General features: G+C 41.7%; 1 protein-coding gene across 2 annotated transcripts in view; it reads left to right on the top strand.

The window, feature by feature from the left end:
• Positions 1 to 18,248, top strand: part of SSH2 (slingshot protein phosphatase 2) — a 222,059-nt gene that overhangs the window by 189,367 nt on the left and 14,444 nt on the right. For both annotated transcript variants that reach the window (XM_081109555.1, XM_081109554.1), the window contains 5 exons: positions 104 to 197; positions 326 to 454; positions 7,281 to 7,327; positions 12,786 to 12,932; positions 17,868 to 18,068. In XM_081109555.1, the coding sequence (XP_080965681.1) occupies positions 104 to 197; positions 326 to 454; positions 7,281 to 7,327; positions 12,786 to 12,932; positions 17,868 to 18,068 (618 nt within the window). The remainder of the gene's footprint in view (positions 1 to 103; positions 198 to 325; positions 455 to 7,280; positions 7,328 to 12,785; positions 12,933 to 17,867; positions 18,069 to 18,248) is intronic.

Consider the following 18,248-nt stretch of genomic DNA (forward strand, 5'->3'; position numbering starts at 1 on the left):
TTAAAGGTAATAGAAACCTATCAATTTGGAACCATAATCAAATAGCACATTCATTAACTTAATTAAATTCCTGCCTAAGAAAAATTTGTTTCTCTCTTCTCAGACCAACTGAACGTGAGCGAACAGAAAGACTAATTAAAACCAAATTAAGGGAGATTATGATGCAAAAGGATTTGGAGAATATCACATCCAAAGAGGTAAGAGACCTTAAGTCCTCATTGTGTCAAGGCTAGGAGTGGGATAGGTATGGGGCTAAAAATGGTGAGTGAGTGAAAGTTCAGAGGGACTTTACAGAAATTAGTATAATATGTCATCTTTGTTTCAGATACGAACTGAATTGGAAATGCAAATGGTTTGCAACCTGAGAGAATTCAAGGAATTTATAGATAATGAAATGATAGTGATTCTTGGTCAGATGGACAGTCCTACACAGATATTTGAGCACGTGTTCTTGGTAAGTTTTGGGGCCCGTTTAAGTGGTGTGCCAAAGATAGTCCATCCCAACCCATGGGGAAGGGGCAACTGTTAAATTTTACTGTATTTAAATAAAATGTAACAACATTAAAAACAAAGGTAATAAATACTCACACCTCATCGGTTTCTAATTTTTTTACTATTATCTGTGCTCTTATGTTTATTTATGTCTATTGTGTGGTGGAGATGTTATATAATAGTGAGCTTATGCCCATCTACTCCCAATTTCTCATTCAGTGATTTCATAAGATTGAGTATGGTGGGAAAATTTACACCAAGGAAACTGGCAAATGCTACAAATCAGGACTCTTCCCCTCCCCGCATGGGTTATTAAATAGCTCATCTGGTCTTTTCATAATAGTCAAAGTAAAAAACAGACCAGTTTGTAATAGCTTTCTACAGTGTACCCAACTAGGATGATCCTCTAAGGTCACTCTTTTAAGTCTGTCAAATGTGTCTTAAGGTTGGATATCTGAGCAGGGCAAGTGGGAACTACTTACGACTGAGAGACTATTGGATTTTTAAGCATTTTGAACCTTGTAGCTACATTTTGAGTTCCAAATACTTTTGTGATTACTAAAAATTTAGTGATTTAAAATTGTTCTTCATAGTTTTTGAACATTCAGTAACCTGTAATTAGCCCAAGAGGACCTCACTGATAGATAAATTGGGAAAGCTTCTAAAATTCTAAATGTTAAAGGCTCTAGTTTTTATCTGTACGTAGTAATGGGAACAAGGTTAACTAGGACAATTAAAATTGGGGGGGGCAGGGGGCCTGGGACATGCCAAAACCTCTATGGGTTTTGTTGTTGTTTTGATGATCACCCTAGGATATGTTTATTGATATTTAAAGAGAGAGGAAGGGGGAGAGAGAGAAAGAGAAACATCAATGAAGGAGAGAAACAATATCGTTCAGTTGCCTCCCTTACATGTCCTGCCTACGGATCAAACCTACAATCTAGATATGTGCCCTGACTGGGAATCAAGCCTGAAACCTTTTTGGTGTACAGGACGACACTCCAACCAACTGAGCCACCAGCCAGGGCAAAACCTTGTTTTTGTTTCTATTTCCCGTACACTTTGACCAAAAATGCTAACAAGGAACTAAATTCAATTGGTTTGAATTTCACTTCTTTCTCTGGTGAGGACATTTGTGAACTGTGAAATAATTAGAAGCTGGGAAGCAGGAGAGAAGAATAAATGCACAGGAACTGACTAAACGGGATCATCTCACCCCGAATATTCAAGAGTTTATTTCACCAAGCAGTCAGACTTCGTGTCATGGAAGGCTTGTGCCCTGAATTAACTTGTTGACACTCCAGAGTAAGCATGTCAAGCTCGCAGCATGCCTCGTTTATTTGGCTGGTGTTAGCCTTTGAGTTTGACATGCTTGCTCTAGAGTATGAGTACTATGGAGTGATTCATAGTGGTGTATAGCTATGAAATTACTCATGAAAAGTTGTGAGCTAGGAAGGGAGCTTCTTTTCCATACTTTAACTTGACCATTGCTATTTCTGGATGTAGATCATACAGCAAAGCTGTCATTGACCTTTCCATTTGTAAAGTATCTGTCTTTGTTGTTTTTGTGTATACTTCCATGAGGATTCAGGTATTCCCTGCTCTTGTATTGCTGGAAAGAATATTTGTGTTATCTATAGAAAACTTATGAGTCACTCATTCAAATAGACCCTGCCCCCAACTGTCTCCATGTATCATCACATTTTTATGAAGGGCAGGTGCCCATAGCCACAATAGCTCATGTTTGAAAGTGACCAGCACTATAAACTTAAATTCTCCATTGAGCTTAGATTTTATACCTAAAAGGATATAGACATGAATATCAAATACAGTTCATATCTGACTGGCCAATCTATTTAATTTTAGTCATACTTCCCCAGTCTCTGATGCCACCCCTTCAAGAACTACCTTCTTCTTACCCCCCTCTTCAAATGGTATATTTTAGGACACATAAACAAATTTTAATAGTACTAAATAGAAAGAACAATCCATTTTTAATATGTATCAATGTCCATATTTTTGGAAAAAGGAAACTCTATTCTGCTTCAGGTACAATTCTGTTTTCAAGAGAATGGACATGTTCTTTCTATTGTGAATATTTTTCTTATTTGAGAAAAAAATCAAAGTAGAGAATCCTGAAATTTAACTCTTATCCAACAAAATAAGTAGATGAACAGATTATCTAAACATCTTATTGTACTTTTTCCCTGATGGCTTTCTCCCTTTGTTTGCACCACCATGTCCTGTGCCCAACCCCCTATATCTTCTCCAGTGAGTCTGTGCTCTGCTGGCTTCCCCAGCAATTAACACGGGAAAGGATGTCTTATCCAAGTTGCAAATGGTGGTGGTAATTTTCTGCAAAATCATTTTATCGTGTGCACAGCTGCCATGCCTGGTGTGCAAGTAGATTGTGTGAAGGGAGACGGCAGGATTTCTCCCCTCCCTTGGAAGGATATTCAGCTCTCAGTGCGCTACACAGAGACGTTTATTTGAAAAGGTGTCTAGCTGTTCTGAAGAAGAAACGTGTAGCAGTGGTTCTCAACCTGTGGGTCGCGACCCCTTTGGGGGTCGAACCACCCTTTCACAGGGGTCACCTAAGACCATCGGAAAACACATATATAATTACATATTTTTTTGTGATTAATCACTATGCTTTAACTATGTTCCACTTGTAACAATGAATTTGGGGGTCACCACAACATGAGGAACTGTATTAAAGGGTCACGGCATTAGGAAGATTGAGAACCACTGGTGTAGAGCATAGTTTAAAGAAAATCTGCAGCAAGGAGAGAGGATTCATTTGGCTGGAAGCCAGACTATTTCCAGAAAAAGTTCTTCCACACCCTTAAGAGTGTACTGTTTCTCTGAGCTGGAAGCATTTGCCCAATCAAATCTCTCCTGGAGGCTGGCCGATTTGGCTGAGAAAAAGCAAAATGTGAACAGAGACCCTTTGCAGAAAGGCAGACAGCTTTCTTAGTTAAACAAGGGAAACACAGGAGTATTGGACACACAACCAATAATGTTGTTCATGAAAAAAAAGTAGTCAGAATTTTACCGCTGGTATATTTTTCAAAATTTGACATAACATATCCTTGTAGAATAGTGTTTATTTTTCAAAGAAAAATTAAGCCTCAAATTGGTGGTTACTTTTTTACAGTAGGTGCAGAGAAATGGTGGATATGTGAATAAGTCTGACAATAATCAAATTGACTATTTTTATTTATATTCATGATTTTCATCCCTCTACTAGAGATGTATAGGATAAAGTTAAAAGAGATCTTGGGCCTGGTTGCCACAGTAATGTAATTTAAGTGTTGAGGCTGTAGGTATGATGAAAATGATATAGCCTGGGATACCAGTCCTTGATTTTGTCAAGTTGTATTGATTTGAGGAGAACCCCAATACACTCTTTCTTATTTGCCATAAATATGCTCTTCTCTTCTATTTTGTTTGGAACATTTGGACCCCAACAGGGCTATTTCCTGAGGATAACAATTGGAAGAAAAAAAAATCAGTCACTTGGGTCTTTGGGCAAGAGTACAGTGTAGGGGAACCTACGTGGAAAAAGATGGAAATGAACTTAGTTAAAAATGTATTAAGAGTAAAAAGTAAAAAGATGGAAATGAACTAAGTTAAAAATGTATTACAGTCCCAAGATTTCATTTTACATTTCAGGAATATTAAAAAATGCTTTGCATAATTACATAGAACATAGTGAGAACCCACATGGAATTAAGACATTGTAAGCCTGAGAAGCAGAGAGAAAAAGAGGTTGAATCTGTGGAAGACCCCCAGGAGGCCAGTATAAATGGCATTTGCATTGAGGGCAGAAAAGTAATTACACCACATTGACTCCAATTCTGTCTTTCAGGTTGAACTTAAGCAGCCATAACCACAGCCCAAGTCACATTGCACAGGCTTCACTGAGACAGTAGCTAGGGCTTTTAGTTTATTTTGTTTCTGGATATGTGTCATTTCAGATTGTCAGGTTGAATTTTCTCTAAACAGGTAGATAAAAAACTATGGACTTTCCCCATCATGTCAGGGTTATTTCCATCTAGCTGCTCAGAGTTCCTCTCAGAGGATTTGGATTTCTAAATTAGGAGTTAGGGGATCACGTTTCCCTGGTTCCATATTAGCCACTCAAGCCTTTATTACTTGACTTCTGTCTCCTTGAAGTCCTTTGTAGTCTTGCCTCTTTCTTTGGTGTGAGAACTGGTTTTTTAAGGTTGAGCCTAAAGCCTTCAGAACCTTCCATATTTTTGGAAAGCAAGTCAGCTGAGCTCTAGTCTGGAGGAGGAGGAGGGAGAGGAGAAGGAGGAAGATCAGTTCATTACTTACTGGAACCTGGACACAGTATCCTTGAGATCTTCCAGTTAAATGGCTAAATTACACTTCACTTGTAATATTGTGATAGTACTTGCATAACACTTAACAATTTTCACAGTGCTTTATTTACTTGTTTCATTTAATCACTCAACAAACATTGGTTGATCCTCTTTATTGTGCCAGGTATGAGGGTAGATATTTGTGGAGTGTGATCTAATTCCATAAGGATGGAGTGATGATCCATATCAGATAGATAGTCACAGAAGACCAAAGGGATAAGGATACAAAAGTGACCCTTGGGTTAGACAATTAGAAAACTCATTAGTAACGTTCTTAGCAAGAATGATGAGGCCAGAAGCCATAATGCTGTGGGTTGAGATTCATGGGAAATGGGGAATTAGAGGAAGTGTTAGATTATGTTTCTGTGAAACTTGGCTATGAAGGGAAGGGGGAAAGGACAGTGTGTAGAGGAAGATTCAGAATGAAGAGAAGGTTTTCCCGTTTTAATATGCAAGAAACTGTTTGTTGGCTTATAAAAGGCAGAAATTTATTTCTCACAGTTCTAGAGGCTGAGAGTCTGGCACCAGGGTGCCTGCAGGTTGAGTGAGGGCCCTCTTCTGCGTTTCAGACTTCTCTTTGTATTCTCACATGGCAGAAGGAATTGGGAGAAACTTTATATTTGTAATTTAAGGAGGAAGGTACTCACTAGATGTACAGAACTATGTGAGCGGGTGGAGAGTTCCATTTTATAGATAAGGAAAATGAGGACAGGTTAAGTAGCCTTGTCTAATGCCCCACTGTAGGAGGGGGATTTCAGACTTGAACCTAAGTCTCCTAATGCTAAATTCCATTTAACTCAAATAATTTTAAAGCATAACAGGATTATTATGAAACAGAATATTCACATGGCCTCAAAGATTGTTTATACCTAAAGATGACTACTTGTAGAGCAAACTCTATAATAGAAGGATGTAGCAGACACAAAGGTACTACCAAGAATTCAAAGTCAGCATGATAAACAATGGGACAAAGTGACAGTATGTGCCTCATGATTTGATGCAGTAGGAAGTACAAAACATCACCCTTGTAATATTCTTGCCAAGAATACTTGACCTGAATCTAATTATCAGGAAACAATCAGAAAAATCCAGATTGTGGGCAATTCTCCCAAGATTACAGACCTGTAGTCTATTAAAATGTTAATGTCATGAAAGACAAAATAAAGATAAGGGTGGACTATTCTAAATTAAAGGAGATAGAGACATGGCAACTCAATGTAAGGTATGATTCTTGATTGAGTGAATATAAAGTATATTGTTTTGTTTTAGAAATATATGTTTTTATTGATTTCAGAGAGGAAAGGAGAGAGAAAGAGAGTTAGAAACATCAATGATGAGAATCATTGATCAGCTGCCTCCTGCACACCCCCTATTGGGGATCAAGCCCATAACCCGGGCATGTGCCCTGACTGGGAATTGAAGCATGACCTCCTGGTTCATGGGTCTATACTCAACCTCTGAGCCACACCCCACCAGGCTAAAGTATATTTTTAAAGACAATTATTGAAATTTAGATATGTATTGATGTTATCTTTCTTGGTTGTAAAAATGAAAGTATGTAAGAGAATATTTTTGTTCTTAAATGATACATGGTCAAGTATTGAAGTGAAGTAACATGATGCTCAAATTACTTTTAAATGGTTCAGGGGGGAAAGTAGGACATATATTGAATGAAAGGGAAGAGAAGAGAGAAAGTAAATGTGTCAAAATATTAAAAATTGATGTATCTTCCAGATAATCTATAGAACCTCCTTAAATTTTATGTATCCTGTTTCCCTCAATTTTTTTTTTAACAGAAGCTACTATTTCACTCCTCTCTCGCCCTACCCCAGCCCAACTCCCTACATGAAACATAATGCACTAGAAAGAGTGTGGGCTTTAGACTGAAATCTAGGTTTAATTCATAATAATGCCATTTTGTTCATTCAACAATGTTTATTGAATACCTGCCAGGTGTTAGGGAGTATACCGGAGTTTCCATATGGAACAAGAGAAGCTTACATTACAGTGGAAGAGAGGTAATCAATAAACACATAAATACATACATAAATAAAAATTACAATACATACTTTTGAAAAAAGAGTACTGTAAACAAGAATAACAGACATTTAACTTAGATTGGAGGATGGTCAGAGGTCAGAGATACCTTTCCATCACTGTAATCTTGAAAATAAATTATTTTAATTCTCTGAGAGTTGGTTTTCTTATCTATGAAAAATGAAGGTAACTTTATCATTTGTGAAACCATGACAACATAAAGTACCTGGCACATAGAGGAAATTCACTGATGGTATTGGCATTCATTTTAGAAACTGCTGCTTCCCTCACAGGACTCCTGTTTAAATATTATATTTGGTTCACTTGCTAATGCTCCCTAACCCTCTCATTTTGGTTCCACAGGGCTCCGAATGGAATGCCTCTAACTTAGAAGATTTACAGAACCGAGGGTAAGCATCACTGTTTGATCTTTACCGTTTCCAGTCAAAGAGGTGTCAGTGAGTTACTTTACTCTCTAGAGTTGCTTCCTGTTGATTCTAACCAAGTTCAGTCTAGTAAGAATTAAAACTGCTGTTCTCCCACTGTTTCATCCTCCTACCTACCATGAAAGATCAACTGTTTCAGTGGTAAGGCTTTCAGAAACAAATGTGTAAGCCTTTCCTCCTGTTTAAAACCAAATGCAGTTATTAGTTCCTTTAAAAAAAATTTGTGTGGTTTTTTTTAGAGCAGTTTAAGGGTTCACAGCAAAATTGAGGGGATGATACAGAGATTTGCCATATACCCCTCCCCCATTATCACTATCCCCCACCATCCTATCTAATAAAAGAGAAGCATGGTAATTGGCATACGACCGCTACCCTTCCCATTGGCTAATCAGCAAGATATGCAAATTAACTGCCAGCCAAGATGGCGGCCGGCAGCAAGGCAGCTTGAAACTAACATGAGGCTTGCTTGCTTCAGTGACGGAGGAAACCAACGTTCCCCGCCTGCTTTGCCAGCCTCTGAGCCTGCAGTTTAAGAAACATTGTAACAAATATAGAAGCTAAACAAAACCCCAGAAACCTGCTTTCAGCAAGCCCCCGGGATCTCAGAGCTGGAGTTATACAGTGTTTCGATTATAGAACCGAAACAAACCAGATACCTTCTTTCAGCAGCAGAAACCTCAGAGCTGGAGCCAGAGCTAAAGCTGGCCCAGAATTAAAAAGAAAAAAAGGAGCAGTTGGGAGCTTCAGTTGGCCTGAAAACAGCCCTCAGCCCCTCACCCAGACTGGCCAGGCACCCCAGTGGGGACCCCCACTCTGATCCAGGACACCCTTCAGGGCAAACCAGCCAGCCCCACCCATGCACCAGGCCTCTATCCTATATAGTAAAAGGGTAATATGCCTCCCAGCACCGGGATCAGCGGAGCCGAGAGGCCTCCCGGCACCGGGATCAGCGTGACAGGGGGCAGCGCCCAAACCCCCTGATCGCCCTGCGGCTCTGTGTTTGACAGGGTGCGGCGCCTCAACCCCCTGATCAGCCCTGCTCTGTGTGTGACAGGGTGTGGCGCCCCAACCCCCCCCCCCCCACGGGCCCTGCTCTGTGTATGACGGGGGGTGGCGAGGCAACCTCCCCATCGACCCTGCCTTGAGTGTGACAGGGGACAGTGCCCCAACCCCCCAATCGGCCCTACCCTGAGCGTGACTGAGGGTGGCATCACAACCTCCCAATTGCCCTGCTCTGTGCATGACAGGGGGTGGCGCCCTAACTCTCCAATCGGCCCTGCTCTGAGCCCGACCAGGGGCTGCACCTAGGGATTGGGCCTGCCCTCTGCCACCCGGGAGCAGGCCTAAGCCAGCAGGGCGTTATCTCCCGAGGGGTCCCATACTGCAAGAGGGCACAGGCCAGGCTGAGGGACCCCCCTCCCTCCCGAGTACACAAATTTTTGTGCACCAGGCCTCTAGTTTGTTATAATTGAGGATCCTACATTGAGACACCATAATCACCCCAATCCATAGCTTATGATTCACTCTTTGTTGTTGTACATTCTGTGGCTTTGGACAAATGAATAATGTATCCATCATTATGGTATTACAGAGTATTTTCGCTGCCCTACAAATCCCCTATGCTCCATCCATTGATCCCCCCCATTTCCAACCCCAGCAACCACTGATCTTTTTGCTGTCTCTATAGTTTTACCTTTGGTCCCTATTTTTACGTAAGAATATGCAGAACTGATATGTCGGTTTCACAGCTATTCATCCAGAGTTTATTGGGTGTCTTCTGTAGGTCTGGCATAGTGCTAGGTGCTAGGGATCCAAAGATAAATAAACCCTACCCAGGTGGCTCAGTAGGTTGGAGCAAATGCACCAAAAAGGTTGTGGGTTTGATTCTTGTCAGGGCACATACCTAGGTTGCAGGTTCAATTCCCTGTTAGTAGAGTGTACCAAAGTCAACCGATCGATGTTTCTCTCTCTTTCTCTCTCTCTCCTATCCTCTCTCTAAAATTCACTAAAAGCACATCCTCAGGTGAGGACTTTTTTTTAAGTGTACAAAGATAAATGAGACTCGATAAGTTACTTGTAGACTAAGTAGGTTAAAAATGGATGAGCTTCTGAAATTGAACAAGAAGACCTACCTTGTATGAGGAAATGTGCTCATAAACTGTATGGTTCTTGAATTTTATTGTAGCAATTGAGACCACAGTGAACATTCAGCAAGTAAAAAGCTATTGCCATTAGTTCCTTTTTATTTCTTAGCTAATGCCTACATTTTTTATTGAATTTGGCCTTAGCAGGTCAGATCATACCAACAAGAGAAGAGAAAATCGTGTCTGGAAATTGGCCATGCTAACTCTTCATTGTAGACAGAGATAAGACCTACTGAGACTCACAGATAGTGATGGCTGCCTGGCTAGTTATGGGCTGCCTGTTTTGTCAGCTCCAAGTCAGCCTTCTGGTTATCTTTAACATGATTAGATGCATACTCCCTACTTTTCCCCCAGAAGAAAGGTATGTCATAATTGCTGAAATGAACTTGGAGCAAGACTTAAGCCAAATAATCATAAAAAGAGTTCCATGAGAGGAAATCTGGTTACTTAATTTAAGATATGGAAATAAGTAGAACTTGAAAAGTTTACATTGATAAGAATTAAGTCTAGAGTTCTTAAAAGCAGAGACTCTATCTTAGTTTTGTGTAAAACATACATCTCCCTAGCTCAGAGCTTTATAGAATACTCAGTAAATGTGAAGGAATGATGGAAAAATTAGACTGGCTTATGGGAAACTAGCACCTAGATACAGTGTTTAATATGAAATCTGAGATTTGATATAGCAATGTTTGGAAATGCATTGGAATCACATAACACATACATACACTTTGACTTTTGATTTACAACTCCCGCTTGAAGATGAGACCTATTCATCTCATTTACTACTATAAGGCTAAATTATAAAATGTAGGTATATCTGTTTGTTTTAAAAGACAGTATGGTTGGAATTTGGATATTAACTTAGATCTTGTTTCTTAAATTTATTAAACTTTAGTGGGGTAAAGAATTACAGTTCAGGGATCTATACCCCAAAACATGTGCCTGTGGGTGATTTAAGGGATTTTTCAAGTGTAATTTTTACATTAAGGCTATTTTCACTAATCTACTCACTTAAGGGCCCCAAGTAAAGTGCTACTCCATATAGAGATGGCAAAGAAATTTCAAGGAGTGCCAATTCCAACTGGAAGTAGCTGCCTAAAGCTCTATAATAAAAAGGATTAGGAAGTCCCGTCTTACCATAATCCATTACTGAAGTTTGGAATTGGAGTTGGAAGGTTGTTCTTTTTTTTTTTTTTTAAGTTTTTTAAAAATGTTTTTGAGAGAGAGGAGGGCAGACGGATAGATAGAAACATAGATGAGAGATAAACATCAATCGGCTGCCTCCTGCACTCTCCCTACTGGGGATTGAGCCCACAACCCGGGCATTTGCCCCAACCAGGAATTGAACCAGGGCCCTCTTGGTCCATGGGTTGTCACTCAACCACTGGGCCACACTGGCCAGGCATGCATTTTTATTTTAAATAAAAGAAGTGTGCTTGCTCATTTTTTTTCTGACAGTTTTTTAAACTATGTTTTTATTGATTTTAGAGAGAAAGGAAGAGGGAGAGATAGAAACATCAGTGATGACAGAGAATCATTGATCAGCTGCCTCCTGCAGGCCCCTATTGGGGATCAAGCCTGACCAGGAATCAAACTGTGACCTCCTGGTTCAAAGGTTATTGCTCAACCACTTAACCATACTGGCCGGGCTTTTTCTGACAGTTTTATTGAGCGATAATACATATGCCATACAGTTCATCCACTGAAAATGTATACTTCAGTGATTTTTAATACATTCACAGTTGTGCAACAAGCAATTTAAAACATTTTCAACCCAAAAAGAAAGCCTATACTCTTTAGCTGCCTTTATTGCCTTCTTTCCCTTAGCCTCTACTAATCTACTGTCTGTCCCTATAGATTCGTGTATTCTGAACATTTCATATACCGTAAATGGAATCATACAGTATGTGGTCTTTTAAGAATTTTTTTAACTTAACATTATATTTCAACATTTATTAATGTTATAGCATGTATTATTAGTACTTCATTCCTTTTTTCTTGCCAAATAATATTCCATAATATACCACATTTAATTTATCCATTCATCAGTTGATGGACATTTAGGTTGTTTCCACTTTTTGGCTATTTTTAAAACTGAGATGAACAATCATGTACAAATTTTTAGGTGGACTTCTGTTTTCATATCTCTTGAGTTTCTGCCTAGGAGAGGCATTGCTGGGTCATATGGTAACTCTGTGTTTAACCTTTTGGGGAACTGTTAGACTTTCCCAAGTTGCACGTGCTTTCTTTTTAAATTAAAAAGAAAAACCATTTCTAGTAATAAACTTTGATGCTGAGTTGATTCAAATCATATCCCAGAACAATTTTGGTCTCCTCACCTAACCACAGAACTGGTTAGCTACAGCTCTCCCTTCCTGTAGTCATTTCTCTGACTTCGGAGATGGGTTTGTAGAACCCTCCCTTTATGTGATTCTGAGAAGGAAGCAGCTTCTGCAGAAAAATGAGGGAGCCTGTGCTGTGTTGTTGGAGAAAACTCCCGTGATATCTAAGTTCACACGGCATTAAGAAAAGATCACCCTTTGGCAAATCAAACCCGAGCATTTATTGAGATTGTGCAGGGAGACAGATAGCAGAAAAATTTTTTGATACAGAAACCCTTTCCTGCAGGCGTCTCAGTATAGAGCCCTCAGACACATCTGCTGCCATGGCAGCCAGGAATGCAGCCTAGAGAGTTCAGAGAGTTTCAAATCCAACTTTCCTCTGACCCTCCCAGCTCTGGTCTCATTTGCATTTCATAGTTTAGAGAGAGTAGGAGAGCAAAATCTGACTATCTGGCATTTAGAAAAATAGGAGGAAATTTCTCCTTCTTCTGGTTTTTTTTGTTTGTTTCTTGAGATACATAATTTAATACAAGTGACCTCCAAAGAATAAATTATATTGCTGGTAATTTTAGTGACTATAGAGGAATTTTCCCTCATGGGCCTCAGGCTGGTTCTTTTGAGTAAAATACAAGACATGTTTTCAAAAGACTATCCAAGATGAGATTGTGTAACTACGCAAACTGAAATGGAATTTAGATGTTCAACTTGGTAGACAACTTTTCTCCCAGTAACTCCCTGGTGCGCAGGTGTGCCCAAGACCCTATTATACAGTTTCTGTACTAAATAAGTATAGCCTCTTAGTTTTTTAGCTTTCTTCAATATTTTGGTATTTAATTTCAGCATAGGGAGTAAAAAAGTTGTAAATAAAAAAAGCAGTGCTAGAAATTGGATTTAGCCTGAGTAGTAGAGCCAATTTCTCCCTTGGTTTCTTTGCAGGGTGCGGTATATTTTGAATGTCACTCGAGAGATAGATAACTTCTTCCCAGGAGTCTTCGAATATCATAACATTCGGGTATATGATGAAGAGGCAACGGATCTCCTGGCTTACTGGAATGACACTTACAAATTCATCTCTAAAGCAAAGTAAGTAATGGGTCTCGAACACATTCTTACCCTTGTTCCATGTGCACCACACATGCCTGGGGCCTGAAATAAGTATTTACTGAGAGTACTCAGAAAAAAAGGAAGTAACGAAAAAAGAAAAAAAGCCCTGGTTGGTGTGGCTCAGCTGGTTGGATGTCATCTCGTGCACCAAAAGGTAGCAGGTTTGATTCCCAGTCAGGGCACATACCCAAGGTACAGGTTTGATCCCTGGTCAGGGTGCAAAAGGGAGGCAACCGATCAATGTTTCTCTCTCACATCAATGTTTCTCTCTCTCCATTCCTCTCTGTAAAATCAGTTTTTAAAAAGAAGACTGAGCTTTCTTAATCCTCGGGGAAAGATGACTAGTGACTTAATACTTTTCCTGTAAGTAGATGAAGTCCCTGAAAGATGATCTCATGTTGGCTAGTTCCATTAAGCAAAAAATTAAAGTATATAAACTTAAGCTGCAGCTAAAGAAATAAAAATGAGAGAAGGGAGAAATTCTGAATGAAATGCTTAAGTTGCCAATGGAGACATTTTAAAGTTGTATAATTGACATTATTCCACACAGATAGAATACTGGGTCCTCCTCTCTATAAACAAGGAGATCTTTGGAAATCTTTTCTCTTTTTTTTTTACTTTACTTTTATGATACTCTAAATAGTGAGACTTTTCTCTGGCCTTTCTGTTGATGTCTTCCTTAAATTTAAAATTTTAATTGGTCCTTTTAGTGAAGCTATTTGATTATTTTAATTTAGTGTTTAGTATGAATTAGTATTAATAGGTCAACGCTCATTTTTTAATATGTCTTACTGATTTTAGAGAGAAGGGAGAGAGAGAGAAACATTGATGTGTGAGAGAAACATCCATCGGTTCCCTCCCTTACATGCCCCGACCGGGGATATGTGCCCTGACCAGGAATTGAACCCACAACATTTTGGTGTACGGGATGACCAACTGAACCACCTGGCCAGGGCTCGACACTCATTTGTTTTTTAAGTCCCTGGGGATTTCCTTGCCAATCCTATTTATGCCTTCAATAGAGAGGGCGTAGCATGTTGGCCACACTCCTCCTTCAGGTGGGACCACATTCAAATCATCCCTGGCAGGTGACAGGCACTTCTGTTTGTAAAGTCCTCCTTTAAGAATGAGCCCATACTTCTCTTAAGAACTTTCATGATGAGGAGATTCTTCCTTTTAGTTACCTAAATTCCCATACCCTAGCTTTGAGCCCATTCTCTTAGTCTCTAGGTAGCACGTAAAAGATTTGAGCACTTTATATTCTTGAAGAACATTTTATATTCTGTTATTAAATTACTAGAGGCCCAGTGCACAGATTCGTGCACATTGAAAGGAAATTAATTAGAAGGTGGCCAATAGGGCAGGACTGAGCGAGACAGGCCAGACACACCCTGGAGCCAACCTCCCCGGCCAGCCGCACCCGGGGCAGCACTGGGGCTCAAAGGGTGTCTGTGGAGTGAGCGGGGTCCCTCCGGCAGGTGGGGTCCCTTGGCCTGGCCTGAAGGGATCGGGTCGAAACCGGCAGTTCGACATCCCCCGAGGGGTCCCGGAGTGCGAGAGGGCACTCTGCAAAGTTGCTGTCCCTCAGCAGCTCCTACATTGAACATCTGCCCCCTGGTGGTCATTGTGCATCATAGCTGTTGACCGGTTGGCTGGTCACTTAGGCTGTTATATATATAGATAAAGCTAGGCCTGGCCGGCGATCGAAGCACGAGCATCTGGTGTGGAAGGGCAGGTCCCAGCTGACCTCTGGGCCCCCAGGCCCCCACACGCCCCCCTCTGCCTGAGTCATGGCGCCTGAGTCCCCATGCAGAGATGGGGTGAGCTTGGCCGGATGCTATGGGCCAGGGCGCAGTATGGGCCTCTGGGCCGCCCAGTGGTGCTGCATGGAAGCCAGGAAGGCAGCACAGCCTCTCCCGGCCAGCCTCGCAGACCTGCTCCTGCGCAAACCCACAGGGAGCCCAACTGGCCCCTGCGGTCGGCAGCTGTAGCCCGGCTCACCTGGAAGAGGCCACAGGGGTGTGGGGTGGGCTCCTTGGGGGTGCCCGGCACGCAGAGGGGCTTCCCTGGCGCAAGCCCTGGCTTCCCAGGGGAGGTTAGTAGGGGGAGTGAGAGCGAGCTCAGTGGACACCCCACATTCTCACTGCACCTCCGTCCCCGTCACCCCAGCCCCCAGGTAGCCAGCGAGAGGTCGCAGCCTTCCCCCACTCCCCACCCATCCCCCGGTCTCTGTCCCAGCCCGGGGCCTGGCCCCAATTGGGTGATCAGGGCCTGCCAGCCGCTGGTCACCATATGGGGCGATCAGTCAGGGCTGGGCGGCCCGGCTCCCTCAGCACCTGGGAGCCAGGTGGCAGCCTCACCCCCCTGCCACTGCCACTGGTCGCCATGTGCAGGGTGATCTTCGGGGCAATCAGGCCCCCATTTGCACCTGCTTTGGCCTGGTGCTGCCCGTTCACCTGCTCCACCATCCTGCCATGGTCCCATGGGCCCATTGGAGCTGGCAGTGCCTCCACTGCCACCTGTGCAGCGTCGCCAACACCTGCCACGTTCTGTGTCGCCCCCCCCCCTTGTGGCCAGAGCACGTCATAGCAAGCAGTCGAACTCCTAGTTGAACAATTTGCATATTAGGCTTTTATTATATAGGATTCCCAATAATAATGCCACCCATGGCATGCTTACTATGTGCCAGGTACTTTATGTGTATTCTTTCATGTAATATTTTCCAAAACCCAGGGAGGCATATATTGTCATCCTTCTGTATAGATGTGGACAGACTATAGAGATAAGATTCAGAGAGGTTAAGAAACAAATGGTGAGGATAGTACTTAAACCCAAGATGATATAAGAATAGTCTATAGTCCCTTAAAGAAAGAACTAGGCAAGTTGTCAGGGTCACAGCTGAAGAAGCTAGAGTGCAAGGTGAGGCCCAGTCCCAATGAAAAGAAAGGGTGATTTCAGCAGGGCTGGAATTAGAATGAGATGCATGAGGTGCCCAGGTTACATTGAAGCAGACACTCACTCTCAGGCTCCTGCATCTGAGAGTGAGTTTCTCCTGAGTGGCACACTAGGCACCTCATGTGTTTTACCTAATCAGGGCCCTAAATTCCAGAATCTGTATATGGGTGAGTTTAGGGTTACCAATGTGATACCAGGCTTAATCTGGACAATCCAGCACTAGGCGCCGGGGGGTTGGAGGGGGACTTAAATAGAGTTAGTTGAAAACTGACATCAGATCCTTCGTTACGTGAGTTAGAAGCCATCCACTGAAAAAGCCTGGTTTAATATGAATAAATGTTTTCATCGAAGTGGATTTTACAATTGCATTTTCTTAAGATTGTCCAAGTTTGAACATTTTCCATGCCTGCAGGTATAGACCTGAAATTTTATGCATTAAAGTTGTCAGAGCTTGATGGGCATATATTTGAACACATGTCTGAACTTCCACCTGAGTCACTGTGCATTGGCTTCCCAACTGTAGTGTAAATGAAAACCCTATGGTGCCATAAACAAAACAAGTATTTCCTAGTTCTTTGGGATAATCTAAGCACAAAAACACACCACATCAACATTTTGCATCTAATTGACAGCTAGGAGGTTAATCTTATCTTCCTTTTGAGACTTTCAGTTATTCCAGACTGTTCTCTGCATGCCTTTAGCTTATTTGGCTCACTCATTTTGGCACTTAAACTTGTGCCTCATTGCATTGGTGCTGAACTTTCCCGTGTCTCCTCCAGCAGGAGAGTTATAAGCATCCCCAAGGAAGCTTATCTACTATAATACAGGGAGCAAGTGGATGAATAGATTTCCCCTTTTAGGCTGACACGTGCATTTTTAAATTTATTGGAATAGCTACTTGGGAGAATTCCAGCCCATGACACTAGTGATAAGAGTAATCATTCTTTCTCGGATTTAAAAATGTTGTTCCTACTTATAGCTGACAGATCTAATCAGCAGATCCATAAGTTTGTTCACACACTTAGCAAGTATCAGAAGGCTTATTCTGTGCCAGACATTGTGTTATTAGCAGAATTAGCATAACCAAGTAATGCTCATATTCAAGATAAATAAACTCTGGCATGTTAAGACTGAGAGGGTTAGTTGTGTTTGTTGTAAGTATCACCTTATGGTAACTTTGTTTTCTTGTTTTTCCACCCCATTAAAAAAAGGGGGGGGGGGTAGTTATGCATTCCACCCTCCTTACTGAAAGAGCCACATGATGCATTTATCTCATGGTCCCATCCAGCTCCACGGGTTGTACAGCCAGTCCCTAGACAGAACATGAGTGGTGATGTTGTGAAAAGTAATATCCGGGGCTACATCTGAGTACAGAGGAGGATTAGTTTCACTTGGTTTGTGCTCTCCTCCAGGGTCAGAACCCTGACTGGAACTTGAACTGGAAGCAATTGAGAACATTTGGGTAAATTAGGTGAATCACTGCCACACCTGTAGCTCAAGAGACTGCCAGCCATGAAACATGCCCCTGGGGCCATGGAGGGGCTGGCCTTCGGCCACAGTGGTCCAGTCTCTAAATCGAAAATTCTCCCCTAGCACTCTGTGACCAGCTGGCATTTCAGTTACCATTGTGAACTTTGTCTGCTTCTTCCACTGAATTCTACCTTTTAGGGAAAAAATGTTACTGTGCCTCATAGTACCTTGTGCATTGTCTTATACCTGATAAATGTTTGCTGAATGAATTAAAGAGGCTTACTGTTAACATTGAATATAGTTTGAGTACACTAGAATTGCCCACCCTCCCTGCACGTTGATTGTAGATGTATACAAGTGCACAAGGTGGGATGGGTTGCATAGCAAGATAATGGAAGGTCAGGACAGGACACTTGGAAACATTTCAAACCCCGGCTTTGAAAGTGTACTCACCATTGTGTTTTCCTCTTACCTCAATCCCCAAACTAGGAAACATGGATCTAAATGCCTTGTGCACTGCAAAATGGGGGTGAGTCGCTCAGCCTCCACTGTGATTGCCTATGCAATGAAGGAATATGGCTGGAATCTGGACCGAGCCTATGACTATGTGAAGGAAAGACGAACAGTGACTAAGCCCAACCCCAGCTTCATGAGACAACTGGAAGAGTACCAGGGGATTCTGCTGGCAAGGTGGGTCCTTAAGTGTGACTTTCTCAGATTTTCCATCCTTACGTTCCCTAAGGAAAGGCAAAATGTCCTTCTCTGCAGCTTGTTCTCAGCCTAACATTGGTGTGTCACAGCCTAACATGGATGTGTCACAGCCTAACATGGATATGTCACATGTTTAAAAAGTGATATCTCTAGCCAGTT

This window comes from Myotis nattereri (assembly GCF_964212035.1).
Source record: "Myotis nattereri genome assembly, chromosome: 16".
NCBI classification, from domain to species: domain Eukaryota; kingdom Metazoa; phylum Chordata; class Mammalia; order Chiroptera; family Vespertilionidae; genus Myotis; species Myotis nattereri.